At 54.7% G+C, this 23,724-nt stretch overlaps 2 protein-coding genes and 1 long non-coding RNA gene across 7 annotated transcripts; 1 reads left to right on the top strand and 2 right to left on the bottom strand.

The window, feature by feature from the left end:
• Positions 1–311: 311 nt before the first annotated feature.
• On the bottom strand, positions 312–4,486 carry LOC149913823 (uncharacterized). Its single transcript, XM_090128598.1, has 3 exons — positions 4,381–4,486; positions 4,196–4,310; positions 312–3,924 (listed from the first exon to the last, which is right to left on the bottom strand). Exons 1-3 carry the CDS (start codon positions 4,484–4,486, stop codon positions 3,516–3,518), a joined length of 630 nt encoding a protein of 209 aa, XP_089984724.1. The 3' UTR covers positions 312–3,515.
• LOC149913822 (maestro heat-like repeat family member 5) lies at positions 4,203–11,465 on the bottom strand. Of its 4 annotated transcripts, none has more exons than XR_016460946.1 (20): positions 11,185–11,465; positions 10,786–10,874; positions 10,546–10,677; positions 10,368–10,447; positions 10,000–10,108; positions 9,574–9,891; positions 9,301–9,475; positions 8,987–9,087; positions 8,734–8,883; positions 8,205–8,359; positions 7,758–7,890; positions 7,478–7,662; positions 7,227–7,364; positions 6,849–6,966; positions 6,468–6,764; positions 6,234–6,380; positions 5,519–5,837; positions 5,024–5,083; positions 4,596–4,942; positions 4,203–4,289 (listed from the first exon to the last, which is right to left on the bottom strand). XR_016460946.1 is itself a non-coding variant. In XM_090128805.1 (20 exons), the coding sequence occupies exons 1-20, from the start codon at positions 11,387–11,389 to the stop codon at positions 4,791–4,793; spliced, it is 2,910 nt and encodes a 969-aa protein (XP_089984931.1). In that variant the 5' UTR covers positions 11,390–11,465; the 3' UTR covers positions 4,212–4,790. The 4 variants fall into 4 exon arrangements, 3 of the variants coding, with proteins under 3 accessions (XP_089984931.1, XP_089984929.1, XP_089984930.1); XM_090128805.1 differs by having other exon boundaries at positions 4,212–4,942; positions 5,519–5,621; positions 5,736–5,837; ... (1 more) ...; positions 9,574–9,678; positions 9,802–9,891; XM_090128803.1 differs by having other exon boundaries at positions 4,212–4,942.
• Positions 11,466–16,692: 5,227 nt separating this feature from the next.
• Positions 16,693–23,712, top strand: LOC149913821 (uncharacterized). 2 transcript variants are annotated; one of them, XR_016460953.1, is made up of 6 exons: positions 16,693–20,260; positions 20,573–20,655; positions 20,913–21,286; positions 21,787–22,647; positions 22,797–22,940; positions 23,325–23,712. It is a non-coding gene; the product is annotated as an uncharacterized LOC149913821 (long non-coding RNA). The 2 variants fall into 2 exon arrangements; XR_016460952.1 differs by having other exon boundaries at positions 23,322–23,712.
• The last annotated feature ends 12 nt before the right edge of the window (positions 23,713–23,724 follow it).

Genomic DNA, 23,724 nt, shown 5'->3' with positions numbered 1-23,724 from the left:
TGCCTCTCTGTTTCTAAGCAAAAGCACAAGACTCCTTGCTGTCTGTTCTTTATTGCAAGGTGACAGCCAGCACGGGTTCATGAAAGGCAGGTCGTGCTCAACCAACCTCATCTCCTACGACTGGGAGACCAGACTGGTAGATGAGGGAAAGGCTGTCGATGCAGTCTACCTAGACTTCAGCAAAGCCTTTGACACGGTCTCTCACAGTATCCTTCTGTGGAAACTGGCTGCCCGTGGCTTGGACAGTTTTACCCCCCGTTGGATAAGGAACTGGCTGGAGGGCCGTGCTCAGCGGGTGGTGGTCAATGGAGTTAATCCAGCTGGAGACCCGTTTCAAGTGGTGTCTGTCCCCCAGGAGTCGGTGCTGGGGCCCATCCTGCTTCATGTCTTTATTGCCGACTTAGATGAAGGGATTGAGTGTACCCTGAGTACGTTCGCAGATGACACCAAGTTGGGAGTGGTGTGGATCTGCCTGAGGGGAGGGAGGCCCTTCAGAGGGATCCGGATAAGCTGGATCTCTGGGCTGAGGTGAATGGGATGAGGTTCAACAAGGCCAAGCACTGGGTCCTGCACTTTGGCCACAACAACCCCATGCAGCGCTGCAGGCTTGGGTTGAGTGGCTGGATGTGTGTGAAGAGGAAAGGGACCTGGGGGTGTTGGTTGATGCTGGGCTGAACGTGAGCCGACGGTGAGCCAGGTGGCCAAGAGGGCCGACGGCGTCCTGGCCCGCGTTAGAAACAGTGTGGCCAGCAGGAGCAGGGAGGTGACCATCCCCCTGTATTCAGCCCTAGCGAGGCCGCACCTCGAGTGCTGTGTTCAGTCTTGGGCCCTCTCTACAAGGCAGAGACTGAGGCTCTGGGACGTGGCCAGAGAAGGGCAACGAAACTGGTGATGGGTCTGGAGCACAAGTCTTATGAGGAGCAGCTGAGGGAGCTAGGATTGTTCAGCCTGGAGAAGAGGAGGCTCGGGAGAGTCCTCATTGCTCTCTATAACTACCTGAAGGGAGGTTGCGATGAGGAGGGGTTTGGCCTCTTCTCCCACGCAACAAACAGGACCCAAGGAAACGGCCAGAAGTTGTACCAGAGGAGGTTTAGGTTGGACACTAGGAGAAACTTTTTCTCTCAGAGAGCGGTCAGATGCTGGAATGGCTGCCCAGGGAGGTGGTGGAGCCGCCGTCCCTGGCAGTGCTGAACGAGGCGCCTGGACGAGGAGCTGCGAGATCTGGTTTAGTGCTTGTGGTACTGATAGGAATGGGCAGGTGGTTGGACTAGATGATCTTGCAGGTCGTAGCCGACCTTGTGATTCTATGATCCTGGGACAGTTCTTCAGAGTACACTCCGCCAGACTGGCCCTCTGCTGCCATTGCTGCATGGCAGCACAGCGTGAAGCCCCAAAGCCCCTCGTGCCTTGAGATCGCTTGCTGCGGTGCTGGCCAGGCCGGTCCAAAGCAGCTGCTCTCGACGAGCGAGTGTTCAGTGCTAGATGTCCAGTGCTCGGCTGCTCAGGGCAGCTCCTGCACAGGTCACGTTTCCGGGCCTCTGGCCTTCTCCTTCTTGCTTCTGAAACGTTCACAGTCAGCCCACCTTGATCTTGGAACAATGCTCGCGACAGCAGTGCTCAAAAGAGGCACCTGTTGCAGCCCCTAGCCAGGAGCCTTGGCTGTGACACAGCCTTTTCCACACACAGCTCTCCGGCTGAGCTGGGGCTCTGCTGAGGGCTGGGGAGGGGACAGCCCTGTGAAGTGGGGGCTCCTGGCAGCCCATCCCACGCCGCCTGGTGCCACATTCACTGCTGGGTACGAGCTGTCTGGGAGGAGCACACCCGTGCCCTCTTAGAGATGGCCGGCCGAGTGCCTGCCAAGGCTGAGAGAGAGAAGCAACGTTTCAGGGGGTCGGGGGGCAGGCTTTGGCTTCTCCTTTGCTTCTAAAGCCAGGGTTTGGATTTTCAATTGCAACATGGTACCTTAACAATCTGTTGGACACGGGACTAGCTTTTACTCAAAACGCAGTTGGCGAGGGAATGCAAATATTTCTATTAAATGCGGAGTTGTTTCTCCTGGGGCCTGAGTTTCAGGGACGGATCCTTTCTTGTATTTTCCTCCATCTCTTCCCATGTGGTTTGACAACCGATGGATTTCTGTACAAGAAGAGAGACTCTTCTCAAATAATAGCTCAGTTCTTTTCCCTCATGCGTAGCCCCGGGGTGGCTTCAGCTCAGAACGCTGAGGGAAGGCGGCCATTTCTCTGTCTCCCTTTATCCCTTCCCTACAAGTCGCCCAGCTGCAGTGTTTTGCCCCTAAGCTATGCCAGCGCCTCCCAGAAAGCCCTTCTCTTCCCACCAGGGATCTGAAGGAGCAGCGAGCTGGAAGGAAACAGTCTCCTCTTGGCCCAGGCCCAGCCTCATGCATAGCTACGCCTTTCAAATGCTGCCAAATCCTGGGCTTCGGTGTGCTCTGTGTGCCAGCAGAAGAGAGCGTGACTTTGGAAAATGAGGAACTCAGACTACATTCCTTGCAGCCTTGGGATCTCAAGTTCCTCATTTTCCAAAGTCACGCTCTCTTCTGCTGGCTGCAAGGAATGTAGTCTGTCAGAGCCAAGGGGTCTTGGAAGGAAGAGTCCCCATTGTCCCTCTCCCTCTGCTTTTCTTCAAGGAGACGGCACTGTCTCGCTGCCATTATCAGAGCAAGGGGAGGTTCTTTTAATGTATGTACAGCTGACGGAGAGATGAAGACACAACGGGTTAGATGTTAGCCCGTCCAGTTTATTACAAATCCAAGTTGTTCAGGGAGATGGGGAAGACGGGCGATAGAAAAGATGGGAAATAAAAGCAAGCAGTCTCTGTAGCAAGCAGGAGAGAGACAGTCACCACCACGGGTCCAGCTTGGTTCGTAGTTCAGACCTTGATGTTCAGTAGTGATGGGTCAGCAGGGGTTGTTGTTCGGTTGATGACACAGCAACTGTACAAACTTATTTATAAACCCAAAAGGGGCCACAAAAGAGAGGCAGCTCTCTTTGGAGTGACAGTTCAAATCCAAAGTGGTTGAGTCAGCTGTCTTTGGAGCAGCAGCTCCTGGCTTTGGGATCTCAGCAGAAACTCCTTTCTTCCCATCTCCCGGGCCTCGCCAGCAGATCAGAGGAAGCCCACCTGCATCCTGTTTCTCACTGAATACGATGGTGGTGTTCCCCAGTTCTTCCATACCAAGCTGGAGTTTTTGGTTGCAGGCCAGATCTTCAGCCAGTAAACACTCCTGAGCAATCTCTTCCAAAGGCAAACAGCTCCAAAGAAATGCTTTCAAATGTAAAATTGCCCACCAAGTGATGTTGGTTGCCACACCCACCTCGCATCTCCTAGATTAAGTCGGAGTTGTATGGCAAGAAGTGCCTCAGAAAGCAAACTGCGAGCCAAAACCACGGAAGGGTTGAGACAGGCACCCAGGGATGGCAGAGATGGGAACTGTGCACCTGTTTTGCAGCCTCAGGTGGAGCTCTGCTTCTCCTGGGCACCCTATGCCCTGGTCAGCGTGGACAGGACATCCCCCGCCTGGGGAGCCCCGCTTTGCTCTTTGGTGGCTGACTCTGCATAGATCTGCTCCCCTTGTGTGTCAGTGGCACCGCAGCAGAGGCATTGCAGGTGCGCTCCTCGGGCAGGCTGGTCTCAGAGCTGGAGGACCATAGGGCTGCCAGCGTTGTTTGTTGCAGGGCTGGGGCTCTGCAGTGCTTTCTGAGCTTGGCCCGTGCCTTTTCTGTCACTCCTCCTCTAGTGGGGGCTTTCACCACACCGTGTTGTTCTTCTTTGCCGCGTGGAGGTTGCACTGCCTGTGCTGGACCCATCTCTGTCACTTTGCTTTTGGTGGAGCATTTTCCCTTCTTTTTTTTCTGAGGCTGCTTTTTGGCAGAAGATGCCCCCGGGACCGCTGGCAGCTGACTGAAAGGACAGAGTGGGAGGGGTCTGCCTGAGTGGGTGACAGCTTTGGGGCTGAATACTGCAACCCTGAGCCGGGACCCTTGGCTGCAACACAGCCTTACCCACACACAGCTCTCGGGTTGCGCTGGCTCCCGGCAGCCCCATGCCAGCCCTCCATGTGCTGCATTCAGTGCCGCTGGGCGGCCCTGAACAGTGACTGTGTGGGGTTGGGCTCTTGCCAGGTCAGGGAAACAGCCCGTGCAGATCAGGCACGCTGAGCCTGCAGTCTCACCTGGTCGTCTTCTTGACATCACTTGTTCTCTTCTCGGGCTGTTTTTCCACCACAAAGGTGACATGGATCCAGCTGGGGAGGGGTGGAAATTCCTCTGGAATTGGGAAGGAGAGATCTCATCAGAGGAGACTGACTGTCAATCAACCTGCTGACACGCAGGGGTGCTCAGGCGTGTCCCAAAGCACCCGCGAGGGCTGCTCTGCTCCCCTCGCAGATGCAGAGACCGCGGGACCTTTGTGTGTCGTGCCCAGCTCGTCCTCTCCGGGGTGCAGCTCTGTTTTGGGAGTGCATTAGTGGCATTTGCTTTGGGAAAGAGGAGCTGCAAGCTAGGAGGAGCTGCAAGCTAGGAGGGGTTACCCTGTTTGCATCCAGCGTGTGCACGCAGTGCTGATAAACATACCTGCTTTTATCACTCCTTTGTGGTTATGGAGTTTTCGCAAGTCAGCTGGGGTTATGATTGTGCTTGAGGTTCAGGTTGGAGTTGTGGTTATGGTTGGGATGTGGTTTGCTTTGGGGCTGTGGTTGCTCTTAGGGTTGGCGTTAGTGTGGCAGTGAGGAGCAGAATGCAAACACCCCCAAACACTTTGGACTGGCACTACTCCCTCCACATCCTCCGGAACCACTGGCGCGACGCTCTGCCCCTAGGCCTGGTGGGTGGCACATCTTCCATCTGGCAGAGAATCAGCAGTGTCTGCTGCACCAGGCAGCGCACGGCCGGCTCGCTGTCTCCCTTGGCACCCTGCAGGGCTGCAATGGAGCGGGGCTGTATCACCACATGAGCCCCACACGGCGCTTCCTGGGGCGCGGGGCAGCGGGGGGACGGCTCACCTTTACGGATGTCCAACACCATCTCCTGGTTCTCGTTCTTCAGCTGCCGCCCCAGCATCCCTGCACACACAGTCGCTGTCAACACTTGCCCGGCCCCATGGTGCCCGGGGACGACACAGCGCCCAGGGACCCGCACGGTGCCCCCGGAACCCCCATGAGGTCCCAAGGATCTCCAGAAACCCCACAGTACCCCAATAGCGTTCCCATCATCCCCAGAGACCCTACAGTGTCCCAGGGACCCTATGGTACCCCAATGACCCCCATGGTGCCCCAACTGCCCCCAAGGACCGATGGTGTCCCAACGACCCCCAGAGACCCTACACAATGCCCAGTGAACCCCATAATGCCCCAATGATCCCAGTGTTGCCTCAATAACACCCAAGAAAACCATCGGTTCCCCAGTGATCCCCCAGGGCCTCCCCTGCGCAGTGAACCCACAGCATTCAGACGGGGGTGGGGGCAGAGGGATGGGGACGCATCAGGACTGGGACTCACCCAGGAAGCGCACGGCTGCCTCCCTCACAGCTGCCTGGGGGCTGTGCAGATGCAGCACGGTCTGCTTGAGGTACTGCTCCGCATCTCTGTCCCTCTTCTGAAGCTGCAGAGAACAGCACGGTGGAGGAGGCACCCACAGAGCTGCCTCCCTCCCTTTCTGCCAGAGCAGGACAGGTCCCGATGTGGGGGAGAAGGGTTGAAAGGTGTGGATCCTTACCAGGCAGTCAGCGATCATCCAGATCTCCCGTTCACTGGCCAAGCGTTGCAGTTGCTGCCAGCCCAGGAACTTGGCGGCATGGATCAGAGCATTCTGAGCAGCCTGGGGGACAGCAACACAGTTGGGGGGGGGGGTGGCAAGAGAGCCTGGGAGGTCACCACCATCCCCACCCTGGGGTGGCACCACAGATGGTCTTGGCCTGCATGGTCTGGGGGAATGGCGGGGGGGATGTGGGAGGATTTTCCTAAGCTCAATGACTGTATGGGTGGGTGTGGCGTGCATATAAGGGGGCGGATCTGGTATTCAGGAGGGCTGTATGAGTGAACAAGGGACGGAGATCTAGGAGGACTGTATGGCAGGGTGTGGAGGGGGGTTGCTGGTCAGACCCGCTGACCTCAGAGGCCTTTCCCAGCATTCACAAAGCAGTGAATCAGCAGGGTGGGCTGCGGTCACGCCAGGTGAACCCCACGACCCCGTGATCCCATGAGCTGCTCCCACCTGGGCCACGTTGGGGATGTCCTCATTCATGTGGATGAAAAGTGGCACCAGACTCCTCTCTGCCTGTGGCAGCAGCTGCTTCCTGCCTGGCGCCTCCAGCAGCAGCGCAAAGAGCTCCATGGAGCGCCAGCGCACCTCTGCGTTGTCCTGGAAGGGGACACACATGGGGAGTGGTGCTGAGCTCTGCACAGTGCGGAGGATGTTGGGTGCTCCCTGCTGCCCCGCGACCCTCACCTCGTTGAAGCAGGACAGCAGCTGCACGGCCAGCTGGCTGAGCACACCTCGGATGCTGGCGGGGTGCTGTGCAAGGATGTCCTGCAGCAGACACGTGGCCTGCAGTTTGACATCAGCCCGCACGTCCTGCAGCCACAGCAGCACATCGGGCAGCAGAAGCTGCATCCTCCCTGCATAAAGGTTCTGCAGCCCGCGCAGCGCCAGCTCTCTGCTCTCGCGCCGTTCGCTGTGGATGTATTTCCTGAAGATCTTCTCTGTGCGGGTGTCATCCTTCCGGTGCCCCCGGCAGCTCCACATCTGTGAGGAGTGACGGTCAGCACGCGGGAGGGGACTCAGCCCCACATCCCCCCAAGGGGACCCCTGCATCATCCCCACACCCACCTCGAAGTAGAGCGCCATGGCCGGGACCTCCCTCCACTGCAGCTGGTGGTACTGCAGCAGCTTCTGCAGGTGGATGAAGATGCGGCTGCACTGAGCCCAGCAGTTCCCCAGCATCAACCTGTGGGATGGGGGGAGAGCTGAGCCCATGTTGGAGGGCTGATCCCACTGGGTTCAGGCTGGGGACAGGGACCGGAGCAGCCCCTCCTGCCCCACAGTGTGCTCTTCCATCTGCACACCTCGCCTTGGCACCCCTGAGCACTCCCCATCTTGATCCCTACTTATTTGAGGAGGGCAGCATGTGGGGCAGCGCATGGGGCACCATGTGAGGCAGTGTGTGGGGCAGTGTGGGGCAGCACAAGGAGGGGGTTGGGGCCGTACTTGGCAAGGGAGTGCAGGCCATTCCGCCACCTGCCAGCGCCCAGCAGCTGCGCCCACAGGTCATGGGCCTCCATGGAGAACGCCAGGTTGTCCATATCAGTGCACAGCAGCAAAAGGTGCGCTGTCTCCACCACCATCCTGCATGGAAATGGGGCAGCGTGGGGTCACGGGTCAGCGCGGGGCTGGGGGTCAGCGTGGGGTTGGGTCAGCTTGGGTGGTGCCGCCGGGTCAGCGCGGCACGGCGTTGTTACCTGATGGCACAGGTGGGTGCAGTTGGGCGGAATGGCTCCTCCGTGATGGCGGCGACCTCCAGCGGACCGAGCTCCCCAGAGGACACCAACTGGATGATGAGCGCCACAAAGAGCTCTGGGAAGAGCGCTCGCACCTGTGGGCCGTACTCCAGGTACTGCAGGAGCTCATGCAGCGCCGTGGATGCCTGCGGAAAGCACCCGGACCGCGCTCAGCTCTGAGCTGCTCCCCCGGGTTGGGGGGAGGGGGGAGGGAGTGTTCCCGGGAGACCCTCAAACTCACGGCCAGGGTAAGGGTGCCGATCTCGGTCTCCTGGCCCAGCGGTGCGATCTCCAGCAGATGCAGCAGCTCCTGCACCATCTTTGGCACCACGTCCACCGAGGACAGCGCCAACTCCCACAGCTCCCATGTGTCCCTGCAGCACAGAGCCATCCTCAGCGGGAACCTCTCTAAGAGTGGGGTGGGGGTCCCTCTCTGTGTAGGCTGGGGGTCCTTCTATGAGTGGGGTGAGGGTCTCTCTAGGTGTGGGCTGAGGATTCCTCTCCGCATCGGCTGAGGGTCCCTATCTATCCATGTGTGGTGGGCATCCCTCTCCACATGGGGTGGTCTCCCTCTGTGTGTGGAGTGGGGACCTCTCTTCATTTGGGATGGGGGTCCCTATCCACGTGGAGTGGAGATCCCTGTCCTTGTGGGGTGGGGATCTCTCTACAGGGGGTGGGGGCAGCGCACTTGTCACAGGTGGGGGAGCAGTGCAGCAGGCTGAGTGTCATTGCACTAGGGTTGGTGGCAGCCAGCCAGGGGAAGGTGCCACGGATGTGCCTCAGTGCCTTCTCCTCTGTGATCAGCTTCCTGCTCCTGTGGATGGCTGTCACGATGCGCTGCACCTGGAAGGGTCATGGGGACAGCAGAACTTCACTCCAGGTATCCCCAAGAGGGGCCAAGCACCCTGAAATCTCCAATCAGACCAGTGCCGTGCAGGACAATCCAACCCAACACAGCCTTCCAGCACCCAACCCAACCCAACCCAACCCCACTCTAACCATCATGACCCAACCCAACACAAACCCAGCCCCCAGCATCCAGCATCCAACCCAACCTAATACCCATCATCCAACCCAACCAAAACCCAACATCCAGCACCCAACACAAACTCAACCTCCAGGACTCAACCCAACACAAACCCAACCAACCCCCAGCCTCCAATTCAACCCCAACCCCATGGGCTCAGCCGCCTGGCAAGCAGCTGCCGGTTGCTCACATCGTTGGGTGTAGGCTTGAAGTCAACCGTCAGCATGGCCATCATGGTGGAAGCAACCTGGGTGTTGTAGTTGCTGCAGTCCTTCATGGCCTGCAGCGCCAGGAGGATGAGGTCGGTTCTCTCCGAAGAGTGGAAGTGCTTTGCAAAGCGCTGGGAGGAACAAACGCAGAGGGGGGGAAGGAACGTCAGCCGTGTTCCCCCCATCCCCACAGACCCTGTGGCCACGAGTCCTGGCACGGCGATCCCTCCTCACCAGCAAAATGACCGAGGTGTTGGTGGTCCAGGTGAGGGAGAACTCGTGGTCATCTTCCCACTGCTCCTGTTTCCTCTGCTCATCTGGCTGCACTTCCCAGCCTGGAAAGGAGAGCGAGGCGTGGGTGTGTGAGCGGTGGGAGCCCTGCAGGGAGCTGGACAGCTGCCTCCACCCCGAGCTGGGGCCCTGGGGCACAGCTCCCCAGTGCCATGGGGTTCTTCACTGCCCTGAGCGGCAACTGATGCAGCGCCATCCACACTCGGCCCCGTGGGACGTCTGCAATGGATGGAGGCAGTCAGTGGCCATCTGCTTACGGCTTCTCCACAGGATAAATTTGTAGAGGTGATGGAGAGCGCTCAAAGCACAGCGGTGCGTTTTGTCCTCCTGGAAGGCACAGCACAGGATGAGGCTTCCCACCAGCTGCCCCAGCACGGGCAGGCGGAACTCGTCATAGCGGGTGGATCTGGATTGTCCCGAGGAGTGATGGGGCTGTGCGTGGAGAGCAGAATGTTGAGTGCACGCCCAGAGAGGGGAGAGCGGGGAAAAGGAGGGTCAAAGACCCCAGGCTGTGGGGGTCGGGCCCTTACCCTCTCCTGGCAGTAATGCGCCAGTGAATGGCACAGCTTCCAGATGCGCCCCACTACCCTCTGGCGTGCAGCTGAGTTCTGCATGGAGGTGAAGGGCAGCAGCACCTGTGGGAAGAGGAGCTGTTGCTCTGCGCTGCGGCCCCCCGGATCACCCCAGAAGGTTTTTGGGGTGGTGGGGATGACGGAGGAACACCCCTCTTCCATGCAGCCCCCACGGGCACAGCTCACCTGGAAGACGTTTTTCAACTCCTCTCCAATGCTGGCAGTGGGGTGGACGAACACCAGTGTGTGCAGCATGTCATCCAGAGCTCTGAGAGTCTGCAGCATGGACAGAGTGGGGGGAGATCAGAGGGGAGGAGGACGGGGAATGCACGGCAAGACCCTGTCCTGCAAGGCGGGGAGGCCCTGCAGCTCCCCAGCACCCACCTTGGAGTAAAGGTTTATGTCCAGGTCCTGCTCCGAGGGAAGCAGGAGGATGCTCTGGAAGCACACAGCAAAGAGAGGGATCTTCTCCTCCAACGCCCCCTCCACCTTGCTGCAGAAACAAGGACTGCGGAGCTGAGAGCGCTGTGCTGCGGGATGGGGAGTGGACCCCCCCATGGGCAGCACTCCGCAGAGCGGGGGGGCAATGCTGGGAGGAGCCCCCTTCCTCCATGGAGATGTGTGGCCAGCCCCAATGGGGGAGAGCAGCAGCCCGGTACCACCAGGATCGTCCCCTGGGGCTGCGGGGCCATACAGGCAGTGTGGGGCCATCCGAATGCTGCGGGGCCATCCCGGCAGCAGTGGGGCAGTACCTGAGGGCGGTGATGGTGGCTATCGCTTGAAGCCGCAGTTCAGAGCTCAGCTTTTCGTGCGGCTCCTCTGCCAGCAGCACCTGTAGCACAGCGGGATGGCACCGGGCACTCAGTGCTCGCAGCGCCGGGAGGAGCGGAGCCGCCCACTGCCCCCCCTCGAGCACCCACCGCCCCTCACCGTGATGTTCTCCACAAGATCGTTCCGGCGGCAGAAGATGCGCAGTTCCTGCGCCGTGTTCCTCTCCGCTGTGGTGTTGCAGATGGTGCGGATGCTCTGCAGGAACTTCATCTTCTGCTCCTCATTCTGAGGCTGTCAGAGAGTGGGGGGAGCGTGAGCGGGGGGGCACAGCCCTCCTGCAGCTGAAACGGGCCTGGGGGGACAATGGGGCACCGCTGCGACGGCAGCGGCCGCAGTCACCTCTGTTCTCCGGACAAAGGCCTCAATGTTGTCCATCGCGTAACGCTCCACGGCACACATAGACATCCCAGAGGTGTCCAAGCGGGGAGCTGGAATTGGGAGTGCCGGGGGGGGTTGGAATTAGAGTTGGGTTTAGGGCTGTGTTTAGTGTTAGGACTGAGGTTGGGGTTGGGATTCAGGTTAGGGTTGGGGTTGGGGTTAGCGTTAGGATTGAGGTTGGGGTTGAGGTTGAGGTTAGGGTTGGGTTTCAGGTTAGGGTCAAAGTTGGAGTTGAGGTTGAGGTTGGGGTTGGAGTTCAGGTTTAGGGTTAGGAGGGGGCTCTGCCCTCTGCCGCCCCACGCAGCCCCCGCACTGTGCAGAGGGCGCTCCCCCCCCAGTCCTGCAGGGACCCTCACTCACCGGGCGGCACAACAGTGGGCTCCAGGGAGGGGCTGCCCTTCTCCTTGGCCTCCGCGGGGCGGAAAGGCTTTCTCTCCTCCATCGCAGAGGATGAGGGCTGAGGTTGGGGACCGGCCGTGGCCCGGGCGGCCACGGGCGGCAGGAAGCGCTGCGGCTCGGCCTGAGGGGCGGTTTGCACCGCAGGTCTGCTCGCGTGCTGTCCCATCAGAGTCCTGACGGAAAGTGAGGGGCACAGCGCTGGCACTGCTGGACCTGTGGGGCACGGGGACGCGTCACAATGGGCCCCACTGTGACTCACTGCCCCGCCCGCGTGGGGCCCCAGCAGCACTCAGCTCTGCTCATGGCTGCTCAGTTCCCCAGTCTGCGCTGAGGAATGGATTTCTCACTGCAATTATTTCATTAAGTCATTAAAAAAGAGGGCAACGGAAGCACAAAACTCAGAAATTGGAAATGTGAGCTTGGGGTTGGGGTTCTGGTTCGGGTTCTGGTTCTGGTTGGGGCTGGGATTCTGGTTGGGGTTATGGATTTTTTGTTGGTTGGGGTTTGCTTTGGGGTTGTGGTTGAGTTATGGCTGTGGTTGGTGTTAGGGGTTTGTTTGCTGACCCCCAGCTCACTACACCCTCCCTTCAGGTAGTTATAGAGAGCAATGTGGACTCTCCCAAGCCTCCTCTTCTCCAGGCTGAACAATCCCAGCTCCCTCAGCCGCTCCTCATAGGACTTGTGCTCCAGACCCATCACCAGTTTCGTTGCCCTTCTCTGGCCACGTCCCAGGGCTTCAATCTCTTCCTTGCAGTGAGGGCCTCCCAGTGGTCAGTGGAATCCCAGAGGAACTTGTAGGATCCAGAAGGAGCGCACACCTGTACGGACCTGAAAAGTTCAGGATGGACTCCTGGTGGTCAGTAGAGACCCCAACAATAGGAACCAGCAGGAGCGCTAACCAGTCACGACCCATAAAAACCAGGAAGGACCAGCATGGCCTCGTAGCGGTCAATGCTGTCCCACAGGAATCAGCAGAAACCCTCCCCTCTCCTCCCCATCCCTCCCCTCCCCTCCCTTCCCCTCTCCTCCCCTGCCCTCCCCTGCCCTCCCTTCCCCTCCCCTGCCCTCCCCTCCCCACCCCTCCCCTCCCTTCCCAACCAGATCTCCTTCTATGATCTAGTGACCCGTCTGGTAGACGAGGGAAAGGCTGTTGATGTAGTCTGCCTAGGCTTCAGCAAGGCCTTGGACACTGTCTCGCACAGCATTCTCCTGCAGAAGCTGGCAGCCCGTGGCTTGGACAGGTACGCTCTTGGCTGGGTAAGGAACCGCTGGAAGGCCAGGCCCAGAGAGGGGTGGTGAATGGAGCTAAATGCAGCTGGCGACCGGTCCGAGTGTGTGGTGTTCCCCAGGGCTCGGTGCTGGGCCTGTCCTCTTCAAGATCCTTATTGATGATCTGGGCAAGTGCAATGAGTGCACCCTCAGGAAGTTTGCGGATGACGCCAAGTTGGCTGGAAGCGTCGATCTGCCTGGGGGTCGCGAGGCCCTACAGAGGGATCTGGACAGGCTGGAGAGCTGGGCTGAAGCCAATGGGATGAAGTTCAACAAGGCCAAGTGCCGGGTCCTGCACGTTGGCCACAACAACCCCAGGCGATGCTACAGGCTTGGGGCAGAGTGGCTGAAAGACTGCGTAGAGGAGATGGACCTGGGGGTATTGATCGACGGTGGGCTCAACATGGGCCAGCAGTGTGCCCAGGTGGCCAAGAAGGCCAATGGCATCCTGGCTTGCATCAGGAACGGTGTCGCCAGCAGGAACAGGGAAGTGATCGTCCCCCCTGGACTCAGCTCTGGTGAGGCCGCACCTCGAGTGCTGTGTCCAGTTTTGGGTCCCTCACTGCCAGAAAGACATTGAGGCCCTGGAACAGGTTGAAAGAAGGGCAGGGACACTGGTGAGGGGTCTGGAGCACAGGCCTTCCGAGGAGCGGCTGAAGGAGCTGGGATTGTTCAGTCTGGAGGAGAGCAGGCTCAGGGGAGACCTCATTGCTCTCTACGACTACCTGAAGGGAGGTTGTAGTGAGCTGGCGGTCGGCCTCTTCTTTCCTGTAACTGGCGATAGAACTAGAGGTAATGGCTTCAAGCTGCGCCAAGGGAGATTTAGGCTGGACGTTAGGAAATACTACTTCTCTGAAAGAGTGGTCAGGCAGTGCAATGGGCTGCCCAGGGAGTGATGGAGTCACCGACCCTGGAGGTGTTCAAGGAACGTTTGGATTTTGTGTTGAGGGACACGGTTCAGCGAGTACTATTGGTGACAGGTGGACGGTTGGACTGGATGATCTTGTAGGTCTTTTCCAACCTTGGTGTTTCTGTGTTTGTGTGTTTCTGTAACCAAGAGAGGAAAAGAGAAGCGTCAGGTCATAAAAGGGCATAAAGGATGGAACGCTGTCTCTGCAGCCGTGCTTCTGCTTGCGGGACGCCCGGCACTGCAATTGCAAATAAAATCTGCTTTATCAGCGATACTGATTTGCAGAATCAAACTCTCTAACCCACGTAGGTTATAAGAGCAGGTACATCTTTATTTCAGCGCTGCGCCACACACCAGGTGCAAGGGGGATCGCTCCTCCTAACTTGCACACCGGAAAGTGAGATCCCATTACATTTATAAGTCAATCCATACATATTCAGGAGTGTTACCCAAGACTCACTCACCTTTCCGGGAGTTCATTTACATACTGTCCCCCTCCCCAGTGCATGCACAGTAGCATCTATTGGATGAAGGCCCAACGTCTTCCTCCCCCTCTGGTGGTTGTTCCGGGATGAAGTCAGATGTCTTCCTCGCTATGTCCTTTCGACCTTTGTCCCAGTTTTGAGCTCTTCTCCCGTCCTGCATACCTCAGCAATCTCTAATTCTGCCTATCCTTTCCTCCCCCTCACGTTCTCAGGGACCCTTTCTGCTGACTAGAGAAGGCTGTCTGTTGGGAGCGTATTTTGGGCTAGCAAAGGTTAAGCAATAAGTTCCCCGTGAACTAACAAGAGGTTAAACTAAGAGACGAATTCCCTAAACTAAGCAATAAATTCCTCCTGAGTTAGCAAGAAGGGTTAAATTACGTGATGCGAGTTTCTTTTGAGTTAGCAAAACCAAGCGATGTTACAGACCTTAAAGTAACTCCCACTTTCCACCTTTTGCCTCAGCTTATGCATTTTCCATGTTTCGTAACTACTCTTTGATCCCGATGTTTTACACAGCCATAGTACACACCTCATTGCAATGCATGTTAACGCGAGCAGAAAGATTATGACAATCCCAGATACAAATAGTTTCTTGAGCCAAGTGAAGTTAGGCAGCCAGCTAGTCAGTGTTTCCCATATCTCTTTTAGTCCCTCCGTAATTGGGTTAGTTTCTATTTGTATTTCTTGTATATTATCTTTTATCTTCATGAGCCTCTTGTGTATTGATTCCAAGTGGTCCGAAAGATTAAAGCAACACATTCCACTAAGATCCTCACAACCGTGGCCCTGAGCAAGTAATATGAAATCTATAGCAGCTCGGTTTTGGAGTACTGCGTGGCGTATGTTATCCACATCGTATACCAGATCTGATATTACTGCCGAGGTAAGATTTAATTCTTTTGCTGTAAAGCACGCCAGCCGTTCCAAATCCACGGCATTCTTTGCAGCAAGTATTGGAGTAAAAAAGGTGGCTATTATTACAGCAGGAGAATTCCAAAATGTAATCTGACTATTGCAGGTTTCCAATAATTGGTGTACGCTCCTGCCACCCCTGTGTGACTTACTGCTTTTCCAAATGGTGCTGTTCAGAAGGTCTCTCATTCTGGGAGCAAACAGGGTTAACTTACCAAGATAACAGGGCCCACCTACTGGCCTTACCGGTATACCAGGCCAGGCTCGATCCCCGCATATTAGAAATATCCCAGGTGGCAGTTGTTTTGCTTGCATACTGTTATTCCACACATTATCTGTTTCTTCTTCACAAGGGAGGCTACTCCCAGATACATAGGTGAAGGTCGAGTCATGGCTTATGCGATTCATGGTCCTCCAAAGTTCTAACTCGTTTTTACCCCAATACTCAGCCATGGAGGCTGCACTCGTCGCTGTTTTGCCTCCAAAGCGAAAGCACCGCGTTCTATTTGGGTCACGTCTGGATTCACTATGCACTACCGCTCCCAACAAATCTAACTCTTCTGGGTCTGGACGGCTAATATTCAAACTGTTAATTATAACACTCATATGAAAGGCATCTTCTACCCCCGTATTTGCTTTGTACTTCCGGCAAGTCAGAGTGGATCCTGGGCTTATCCCCAGCGTACCACATAGAGTTGTGAGGTTCGCAGACAAGCCCACAGTGTTGCTCACATAACTTTTGAATACAGACCACTGAAAACCCCATGGAACCCCAATAAGGCATGTTCGGAAGGGGTTTGAGGCTGATTGTAACGCGAGGCAAAAAGATTCTTGGTTAGTTTGGTTAGCCCAAGTAACACACATGTTAATTCTAACATCTATGTTATGTATGGCTTCCCCTCCCCCTCCTAGCAGTAGTTTCAACAACACCATTATTAATCTTTCAATGTCCCTCATGTTATTGTTTCCTTCGGAGTGCCACTCGGAGGGGTCCCCTGGTCTCTGCAGTCCAAAGTGGTTGAGTCACCTTCTTCAGGCGGCTATGGTGTATCCACAGAATTAGTCCCTCTATTTTAGCTGCTGTGTAGGTGAGTACTTGATAAGGTCCTTCCCACTTTGGTTCCAAGGGTGAATCTGAGAGGGATTTAACATAAACATAGTCGCCTGGAGAGATATCATGTATTGGACCATCCAGGCCTTGTGCCCTGGTCCCAAATACTGCCTTTTCCATTCTCCTTAGTTGTTTTGCCAAGCTTACCATATACTCACTCAACATTTCGTTCCCCACTTGCACTGAAACCCCCTTTTGTACAGCATAAGGTCTTCCACAGAGAATCTCATAAGGGCTCAACCCTTCCTTGGTTCGAGGTTTAGTCCGGATTCTTAATAAAGCCAAGGGCAATGCCTGGGGCCATGGTATTCTAGCCTCTTGTCCCAGCTTTACTAGCTGTAACTTTATCAGGTGGGTCATTTTTTCCACTTGACCACTGGACTGAGGCCTGTAAGGGGTATGTAATTGCCAATTGACTCCCAATAGGGTACTTACTTGCTGCACTATTTTGGCAACAAAGTGAGGCCCTCTATCTGAAGATAACACAGCCGGCACCCCGAACCTTGGAATGATTTCATGCAATAACGCTTTAGTTACTTCTCTTGCCTTATTGGTTCTACATGGGTATGCCTCGGGCCATCCTGAAAAGGTATCAGATAAGACCAACAAATACCTATGCCCCCCTTTTCTTGGGAGTTCTGTAAAATCTACTTGCCACTGTTGTCCAGGGAAATTTCCCTTTCCTATCTGCCCTACCTGGACCTTTTGACCTGTCTTGGGATTATTCTGCAAACAGATCTCGCATTGCTGGGTTACCTGTTTTATTGTGGTATATAAATTTCTAGCTACCACTTGTCGCATTAAACTCCTATGCAAGGCTTCCGTTTCCCAGTGGGTTTTCCTATGCTCTGCCATTACTACAGCCCATAATATAGCGGATGGAATAATTAGCTTTCCATGTGGCGTAAAGGCCCACCCGTCTTCTCCTACCCATCCCCCTAAATCATTTATCAAATTCCAGTCTCCCTTTGAATATTTTGGCTCACCATCTACTTGAATTTTACCATCCAGAATCAAGGATCCCTCTGTCACTGTGTTCTCGGCTGCCTGTTTTGCTTCTCGATCAGCTAAGGTGTTTCCCATTTCTTCCGCATTGTTCCCCCTTTGATGAGGACAGCAATGCATAATAGCCACTTTATCAGGTTGCTGTACGGCTTCCAAGAGTCTGAGTATCTCCTGGGCATGTTTAATGTTCTTTCCCTGGGAGGACAACAAGCCTCTCTCCTTCCATATTGCCCCATGAGCGTGCACAATACTAAAGGCATATTTTGAGTCTGTCCATATGTTTATCTTCTTCCCTTTTGACAGTACTAGAGCCCTTGTCAAAGCTATTATTTCAGCCTTTTGTGCTGAGGTATTTGGAGGTAGGGCCTTGGCCTCTATTACCTTCTCAATGGTCGTGACTGCATACCCTGCCTTACGGGTCCCTTGTCAGACAAAGCTGCTGCCGTCCGTGTACCAGGTGTCTTCTGCATCCTATAATGGTTCTTCTTTCAAGTCCAGACGGCTAGAATATACAGCTTCAATAGTCTCTAGACAGCCATGGGATACAGGTTCCCCTGTAACTCCACTGAGAAATGAGGCTGGATTAATAATGTTCGTTACTGATATTTCTACATCGTCCTGTTCCACTAAAATGGCTTGATATTTTAGAAATCGCTGAGGGGAAAGCCAATGTCCCCCTTTCACTTCCAACACTGTGGAGACCGTGTGGGACACTAGTACAGTCATCTTTTGCCCCATTGTAAACTTTCAAGCCTCCTGGATGTTGATTACTAGAGCAGCCACAGCCCTTAGGCACCCTGGCCAGCCCTTGCTTACTTCGTCGAGCAGTTTAGAGAAATAGGCTACCGCTCTTTGATATGGCCCAAGGTTCTGAGCTAATACCCCCAGAGCTATTCCCTGTTTCTCATAGGAAAATAGCAAAAAGGGCTTGGTTACATCGGGAAGACCCAGAGCTGGGGCTTTCATTAGCTCCTGCTTTAATCGTCGGAATGCCCCTCTAGCCTTCCCGTTCCATATTAAGTCTTTGGGATGAGATTTTATCAGCGCGTAGAGCGGTTTTAGCAGTATTCCATAGTTGGGTATCCATAGACGGCACCATCCGGTCATCCCCAGGAATGTTCCAAGCTCCTTAGATGTATGCAGTTCGGGGGTCTGGCAGATAGCCTCCTTCCGAGCGGTTCCCAATGTTTGTGTTCCTGCAGCGATGCCATATCCCATGTATGTTACCTGCTGCCGGGCTATTTGTACCTTCTGGGGAGAGACTCGATAGCCATTAAGTCCGAGGAAATTCAGTAAGCTTATTGTCCATCCCAAACAGACCTCTTAGTCTTGGTAGCTATTAAAAGGTCATCCACATACTGTAGTAATACCCCTTCACCAGGTGGACGCTCCCATAGCTCTAGGTCCTTAGCCAGCTGGTTCCCGAATATGGTGGGGCTGCTTTTTAAATCCTTGTAGGAGTACAGTCCAAGTGAGTTGGGATTTTCGTCCTGTACTGGGGTTTTCCCATTCAAATGCGAACAACGGTTGCAAGTGGCAAGCAGAAGAAGGCATCCTTTAAATCCAGGACAGTAAAGCATGCTAATTCAGTACATAGTTTGGTGAGCAGGGTATAAGGGTTTGCTACTAAAGGATACAGATCCTCTACTATTTTGTTAACTGCCCTCAAATCTTGTACTATTCAGTAGCTACCATCAGGTTTTCTTACTGGTAGTATCGGGGTACTGTATTTTGATTCACATTCCACCAATAGGCTGTATTTCATAAATCGGTCAATTATTGGTTGTATTCCTTCCCTATCCTCCATCCGTAATGGGTATTGTTTAATCCTTGGGGGTTGGCTCCCTACCTTAACCTTTATAACCACAGGAGATGCATTCTTAGCTCGCCCTGGGATTTCAACTTCCCAGACTCCTGGAAAAACCTGATCTTTTATATCCTCTGGGATCTCCGTGTCTATTGGGGTAGTTATTAAGGCCAAGCTAAGTAATTCTATAATGGACTCGTCTTTTACTTTGAGCTTCATTTCCCCTGCCTCAAATTTTATTTCTGCATCCAATTGTTCTAGTAAATCTCGTCCCAGAAGGGATTTTGGTGAATTTGGCATATACAGAAATCTGTGTATACCCACCTGCTTTCCAAATTTAAATCTTAAAGGTTTGAGAAAATATGCCTTTTCTGGATGACAGGTGGCCCCTTTTACCATGGTATATTCTTGACTGAGCGGTGTTAAGGATTCATTCAGAATTGAATACGTAGCCCCCGTATCAACTAAAAATTCCATACTTTGCTGTTTATTCCCTAGCTCGATTTTAACCAGTGGATCCACTAGGGTGGGTTTCCCTGGTCCCCATCATTGTTCTAGTGGGGCTTGGATTCTTGTCCATGGCCCTTTACCCCTCTGATTCCACTGAGGGCAGTCCCTCTTCCAATGTCCTTTCCTCCTACATATCGCACACTGGTCCCTACCAAGTCTCTTCCTTCCCGGTTCTCCCCTATCCATCCCTGCCTTGTCTATCTCTTCTAATGCTGCCACTACTATTCGCTATCCTGTCTCCTACCTTCTTCTTCTTGACTGCTAAACACCCTCCATGCTTCCTCTAATAAACTTTCTAAGTTACGTGCATCAAGACCCTTCATTTTCTGCAGCTTCCGCCATATGTCCCCTACTGACTGTCCTATAAACAATGATACAAGTTGCTGGATACCTATTTCTGATCCTGGATCTAAGGATGTATGCCTCCTCATGGTATCTCTTAGCCTATCTAGGAACTCTGAAGGAGTTTCTCTCGGTCCCTGCCTTATAGCATATAGAGCAGACCAGTTGATAGTTCTAGGGATAGCTCTCTCCATTCCTTTTACTACCCGCTCTCGGTATGTTATCAGGCATACCCCTCCCCTCCTTTCGGCCGGCAAGCCGCCCGCGTGGCGACAGCGCATGCGCGACAGCGTCTCCATAGCAACCGCGCTTCAGCGCGACTGTCCCCGCCCGTTGTCCCGGCGACGCGCCGTCGCGCGCGCTGTGACGTCATCGCCCCGCGCCCGGACCAGGAGCCGGCCCTGAGGAAGTCCTGCCGTGCCCCGCGCTGCTCCAACGCGGCGGGGCGGCCCCGGGGCTCCGAGCGCCGCCTCAGCTTCTACAAGTGGCTGTTCGGGGGGGGCATCGCTGCGGGGCCCTGCCTGGGAGGCTGAGAGGCCGGGGGGCCGCGTGCCGCTCTGCGTTGGCCCCGTGGGGCCTCTGTGCTCCTCAGGGCCTCTGCTCGGGGGCGGGAGGTGCCCCGTGTCCCCCCTCTCCCCCCGCCGTGGGTCGCCCGCAACGCCCCAGTCCCTCTGTGCGGCCCCTAGGTTTGCACTCTCCCCCCAGTTTGCCCCCTCCGCTTCCCCCATTCTGATCACTTCGGTCCTTTCCCACCCCTCCCCTCAGTGCCTCCCCTCAGTGTCCACCCCTGTTTCCCATTCTGACCCCCAGCGTCCCCTGTCTGCCTTTCTGCCTGTCTGCCTGTCCGCCCCGGCCCCCCTTCCCTCCCCAGTCCCCTCTTCTGATCCCTGGTGCCCCCTTCCCCCACCCCACCCCCACCAGTCTCCCCGTTCTGTCTCCTTGAGTACCCTCCAGTCCTTTCTATCTGACCACCAGTATCCCCTGTTGTCCCCCCCAAGGTTGTCCCCAGGTGGATCCAGAAAGTCCTTGGATTCATCCAGAAGGGTCTGGAGATGTCCCAGAAAGATCCTGTAGGGTCCAGGTGGGTCTCCAGGTAATTCTAGGGTATCCTTGGATTCACTCAGAAGGGTCTGGGGATTTCCCAGAGAGGACTTGTCCGGTCCAGGGCGTCCTCCGGTGGGTTCAAAGGGTCCTGTTTTCTTCTGGGAGGGTCTGGAGATGACCCAGAGGGATTTGGGGTGACCACGGGGTCCCCTGGAGTCCTCCAGAGGTCTCAAATGGGAATTCTGAGGACAGCCCCACATAGTGACACGTCCTCCTTCTGCTTTGTCCCCGCAGGATCGCCCTCAAAACCATCTGTTTCTATTAAAATAAATACTGCGTTGATTTCATTGCATTTTTTTCCCAAGTTCCCTTCAGAAATGGACGGTTCCTACCACACCCTCGTGCAAAGCCCCACTGAAACAAGCCCACACAGGGCCACCGTGCGACACCAGGACAACCGTCAGCGGTGCCAGCACTGGGACAACATCCTGTCCCTGAAGTTTTCACTGTCACTGTAGCCGTGGAACCTGGCGCCGTCCCAACCCGTCTACCTTGAGAGCCCCATCAGCGTCCTACAGCTCCCTGCCAAGTGTGGAGGGAGTGCTGATTGGGCTGAGGGGAGAAAGGCACTACAGAGGGACCTGAATAGGCTGGATCGATGGGCCAAGGTAAACTGAGTGAGTTTCATTAGGGCCAAGTGTCGGGTCCTGCTTTTTGGTCACAACAAGCCCCGGCAACCCTACAGGCTTGGGGAGGAGTGGCTGGAACGAGTGACAGGACGAGGGGAAATGGCCTCAAGTTGCGCCAGGGGAGGTTTTGGTTGGATATCAGGAAACACCTCTCTACGGAAAGGGTTGTTAAGCACGGTAATATAGGCTGCCCAGGGAGGTGGTTGAGTCACCATCCTTGGATATGTTTAAAAAGCATCCGGGTGTGGTGCTCTGGGCCATGATTTAGCGGAGGGTTGTTAGAGTTAGGCTAGTATGGTTAGGTTGTGGTTGGACTTGATGATCAGGAAGGTCTTTTCCATCCTGAGCAATTCTATGATTCTGTGTTTCTATGATTCTATGCTTGGCCTTGTCCAACGGAGCCAAATCTGAAACGCCTTGTTGTGCAGTGTGAAAGAAACACAGCAAGCTCACCACCTTCCTTTTTTTCCTTTGTGAAGTCCCACCCGAAGAAATCAGTGCAGTGGGAGATCCTGAAGAAAAGGGTGCTTGGGCGTGACCTGGGAGAGCATCTTCTCCACTCCGGCCATGATGCTGAGGAACAGCCCATTCTTGGGATCTTCTTCTGTTGGCAAGCTGAAGATTAAAGAGAGATCATGTCTAGCAAGGGGCAAGTTGATAGCAGTGGTTAACTGTGTACTGGGAGTTGATGGCTGAGGGGTGGATTGAGGCTAATGCTAATAAGAGGCAAGCATCAAAGTTCAATGTCGGAGCGCTGAAGACAAGTTTGCAATCTCTCAAAGTCTTCAAATAGATACTACGTATATTTTCAAATGATACAAACTTCATTACTGTGTGTGAGAGAAGATTCATAAGTACGGTGAGAAAAGAGTGGATAGAGGGAGTGAGAGATGGCAGGAGAAGAGCTGAGAGGTCTAACTGTTTTTAAAGGAGTGCTGAGGCAGCTGGCTTGGATGGCTTAGCTAGAAGAGTTTTTCTGTTTGCCTGTGTGCCCTGGGTATCCATCTAACATTGCTTAAAGCAGACTGTGCGAGCCAATCCCACGTTAGCCTTTTGGCCAAAGAGAGTGTACTGAATCAGTTTCAGAGCTCCTCTGGACATGAGATTTAACACCTCCAATCTGGTGGGAGCTGTGATGGGACTTGCAGTGTCTCTGGCTTCCCCAGAATTACTTTCTCCAGGCTGATTCCTAGGTCCTGGCACTTCTTGGAAACCAAGTACACCCCTCTGTCCAGTTTCTGCACCAGAACCTACAGTGACATCTGTGACAGCTTTCTCCTCTAAGGAAGAACCAAGCAGTTCCGCCTTAGAGGCTCTAAGCTGGGCTTAGTGGATGGGAGGTGAGAAGAGCACAGCCTGGACCAGGGCTTGAATAACTGTAAAAAAAAAAAAGGAACCCCTTCCTTTTCTTGACTCTATTTTGTATTGCTTTTGACTTGTTTTCCTCTTCTTCAATCCCCTCTGCCCACTTTTGTGTCCTTCTCTCCAGCCACAGATTTGACTCTGAGCAGATTCCTGACCTAACCCAGGACAGCTACGTCTGTGACATTCGCAGCGTGAGCTCCCTCTGCAAAATGTACTTCAGGGAGCTCCCGAACCCCTGCTGACCGACCAACTGTATGAGAAGTTTGTGGTAAGTACAAGGCCATGTCTTTCATTTGCCTCTTCCCTGGGCCTCTTGGCATGGCCTGTCACATACACATACCTCTGCGCACCCTTTTTGGTCTTCATTCTGTTTAAGTTGGGCTTGTTATAGAGATCCAAAGGTTGTCTCTGTAAATCAAGCAGTTCGTGCTTCCTGCACACCAGATGCCCACCTGGTGTTGGCATTCCACCACTCGAACAGTGGGAGATGGGTGCAGCAGTGCCCCAGCTCTGAGGTCCTTTTTCTGTTGCCCCATGAGGTTTACTCATGGGGGCGTGATATTGATGCCACACTGGGTGGTTCCAGGAGGTGGTTATTTGGGTATTAACAATGCCTGCAAGAATTCCTGTTTTTTTCCTGCTGTTCCAGCAGCTGTGCTGGTGGCATTTGGCCGATCCCCATCAACTCACTGATCCCCCAACTCGCTGTTTCTGTTAAGAAGGTAACAGTAAGCTCCCCAGTGTGTGTGTGCGATATATTTACCTCCGTCTGGAGCTGCCACACACTTCTTTTCCTTTTGACCCAGTGTTTTGCTTGCCTGTTGCAGCAGGACTTCAGCCGAAAACAAAAGTCTAGCTCTCAGTCAATGTGGCCAGTACGACCCCTGGGGTAATGCTTTGCTGAGATGTAATCTCTTCACTGTCCCGAAGGTCTTGTCTGCCTGTGCAGTGAGGCACAAGAGATGGCACGTGCCAAAGCCTTGTCCAAGGGCTGCACATCTGCCCTGTCTTCTGTCTGATGACAGCTTTAGCTCGTCTGCCTTTTCTTCAGA

Source organism: Phasianus colchicus, chromosome 34 (assembly GCF_987193195.1).
Source record: "Phasianus colchicus chromosome 34, bPhaCol1.hap1.1, whole genome shotgun sequence".
Classification (NCBI taxonomy): domain Eukaryota; kingdom Metazoa; phylum Chordata; class Aves; order Galliformes; family Phasianidae; genus Phasianus; species Phasianus colchicus.
Note: the sequence above shows the minus strand (reverse complement) of the source record. Positions and strands in the feature narration are given on the sequence as shown.